Source organism: Carlito syrichta, unplaced genomic scaffold, assembly GCF_000164805.1.
Source record: "Carlito syrichta isolate Samal-C Ts95f unplaced genomic scaffold, Tarsius_syrichta-2.0.1 Scaffold307091, whole genome shotgun sequence".
NCBI lineage: Eukaryota > Metazoa > Chordata > Mammalia > Primates > Tarsiidae > Carlito > Carlito syrichta.
In genome coordinates, this window is record NW_007251187.1 from 207,103 (window position 1) to 209,242 (window position 2,140).

The 2,140-nt window shown below is 53.8% G+C and overlaps 1 protein-coding gene across 1 annotated transcript in view; it reads right to left on the reverse strand.

The window, feature by feature from the left end:
• Positions 1-975, reverse strand: part of AGTRAP (angiotensin II receptor associated protein) — a gene marked incomplete at its 5' end in the record, with an annotated part of 6,011 nt that extends 5,036 nt beyond the window's left edge. Inside the window, one exon of the mRNA XM_008063834.1 lies at positions 941-975. Coding sequence (XP_008062025.1) covers positions 941-975 — 35 coding nt within the window. The remainder of the gene's footprint in view (positions 1-940) is intronic.
• Positions 976-2,140: the final 1,165 nt, after the last annotated feature.

Below are 2,140 nucleotides of genomic sequence, written 5' to 3' on the forward strand. Positions count from 1 at the left end.
GAGGCGGAAGGATCGCCGGAAGCCCAGCTGGTTGAGGCTGCGGTGGCCGGGAGCGTGCCACTGCACTCACCCTGGGCGACAGAGTGAGACTCCGACTCAAAAAATAAAAAAAAAAAGCTCTTCATGCTTTCCTAGCAAATTACCTAGCTTGCCCTCTAATCATTAACAAAGGGCAGAACTGGCTTCTGGAGGTAGCTACTGAGAATTGTCTTACAACCCCCAAGTACTGATTTCTTTTCTATTCCAAGTATTTGACTTCCAGCCATAAAGGGCCAGGATGACCTGATCTGTTGTGGTCTATGTGACACAGACCAGCACCCTATCACCACGGCAACAGTTCCTGGGCTTACCTGCCCCCTCTGTAATGACATAAATCAGACCGCCAGCCCATCACCACGATGACCTGTCCCACCAAAGGGAAGCTTTAAAAGCATTCAACCTCAAGCACTTGCCGCCATTGCTCTCTTCAAGCTCTAGCCCTCTCTCCAATTTTGGAGAGGTGGATCCACCTCTTTCTCTCTAACCTACCTTTTAAATAAACTATTTTCCCTAACCTAATTTCTGTGCAATTATTCATATCACACCCGCAGCACCAACTCAGCCTACCAGCCCACTGACCTAACATTTTTACCAACCTAACAGATGGCAAGCATGACAATCAGGCCTGCCATGCAGGAGCCTCACCGTGGGGCAAGCCCCAGGGAACCTCAGATGGGAACTGCTGCCTGCTCCCTCCTGGCTCCTGCAGGGGATGCAGAGCTTAGGTCCATTGTACAGATGGAAACCAAGGCCCTGGGAGGCAGGGCTGCTTGCCCAAAGTGACCCTGCTAAAACATGGCAGAACCAGGATCTGACCAAGCTGACACAGCCCTAAGAGACATGTGGACACAGACTCTGAGACCCCATGAGACAGGACACAGCCGGACACACAGTCACTTACCAGGTTGTCAGCAGCCAGTGACTCAGGAGAATCACCTGTGGCACAACAAGAGGGGGAAAGGTCTGTGAATGTGACCATCACATGGGGTGGGAAACAGGCACCCCTGCCTGGCATCTCTGAGGGCCTGAGAAATGTCTGCTGAAAAGACGTGCCCGGAGGGAAGAAGGGAAAGCACGGGCCAGGTGGGGGAGCTGCCACGTCACTCCCGCCTCTCCGTTAACATCAGCGGCCAGGTGGGGGAGCTGATACCCACACTTCTGCCTGCCTCCAAGGGACTCCACGAGACTCCTCTGGGAAAACCAGGGCAACTACTCTGGAATCAGAAGAGGTCTCAGTAGGAAATGGAGGGCTGGGGGCAAGCAAGAGGGCATTTCTTGGAACACCGCAGCTGGAACGTTGCAGGGGACAGAGAAGCAGCTGCTGTGGCTGCAGAGGGAGGACAAGGGTGGAGGACAGGGCCTGAGGACTTGGGAAGGAGCATGGGTTTCAGGCCAAATGCGACGAGGGAGGTCCTGGAGACTTGCAGGGGACAGCATGGCATGACTTGTGTTAAGACCCCTCTGGCTTTATTTCTGGATTTCAGTAATTTTCCACCCTTTTTTTTCCTTTTGAGTCAGAGTCTCACTCTGTTGTCCAGGCTGCAGTGCAGTGGCACACTTATGGCTACCGCAGCCTTGACCTGCTAGGCTCAGGCGATCCTTCCACCTCAGACTTCCAAGGAGATGGAATTACAGGCATGTGCCACCTTGCCCAGCTAACTTTCTGATTTATTGTAGACATAAGGTCTCATCAAGTTGCCCAGAGGCTGGTCTCGAACCCCTGGGCTCAGACAATCCTCTCACTTCTACCTCCCAAAGAGTTGGGTTACAGCCGTGAGCCACCACACCCAGCCCTTTTTTCTTTTTTTTGAGTTGGAGTCTCACTCTGTCGCCCAGACTGGAGAGCAGTGGCTGCTCCCGGCCACCGCAGCTTCGATCTGCTGGGCTCCGGTGATCCTTCCACCTCAGCCTTCCAAGTAGCTGGAACTACAGGTGCGCGCTACCACGCCCGGCGATTTTTTGATTTATTGTAGAGATGAGGTCTCATCAAGTTGCCCAGGCAGGTCTCGAACCCGCGGGCTCAGGCAATCCACTCACCTCAGCCTCCCAAAGGCGCGGGATTACAGGCTGAGCCACCGAGCCCGGCTCCTTTTTTCTTTTG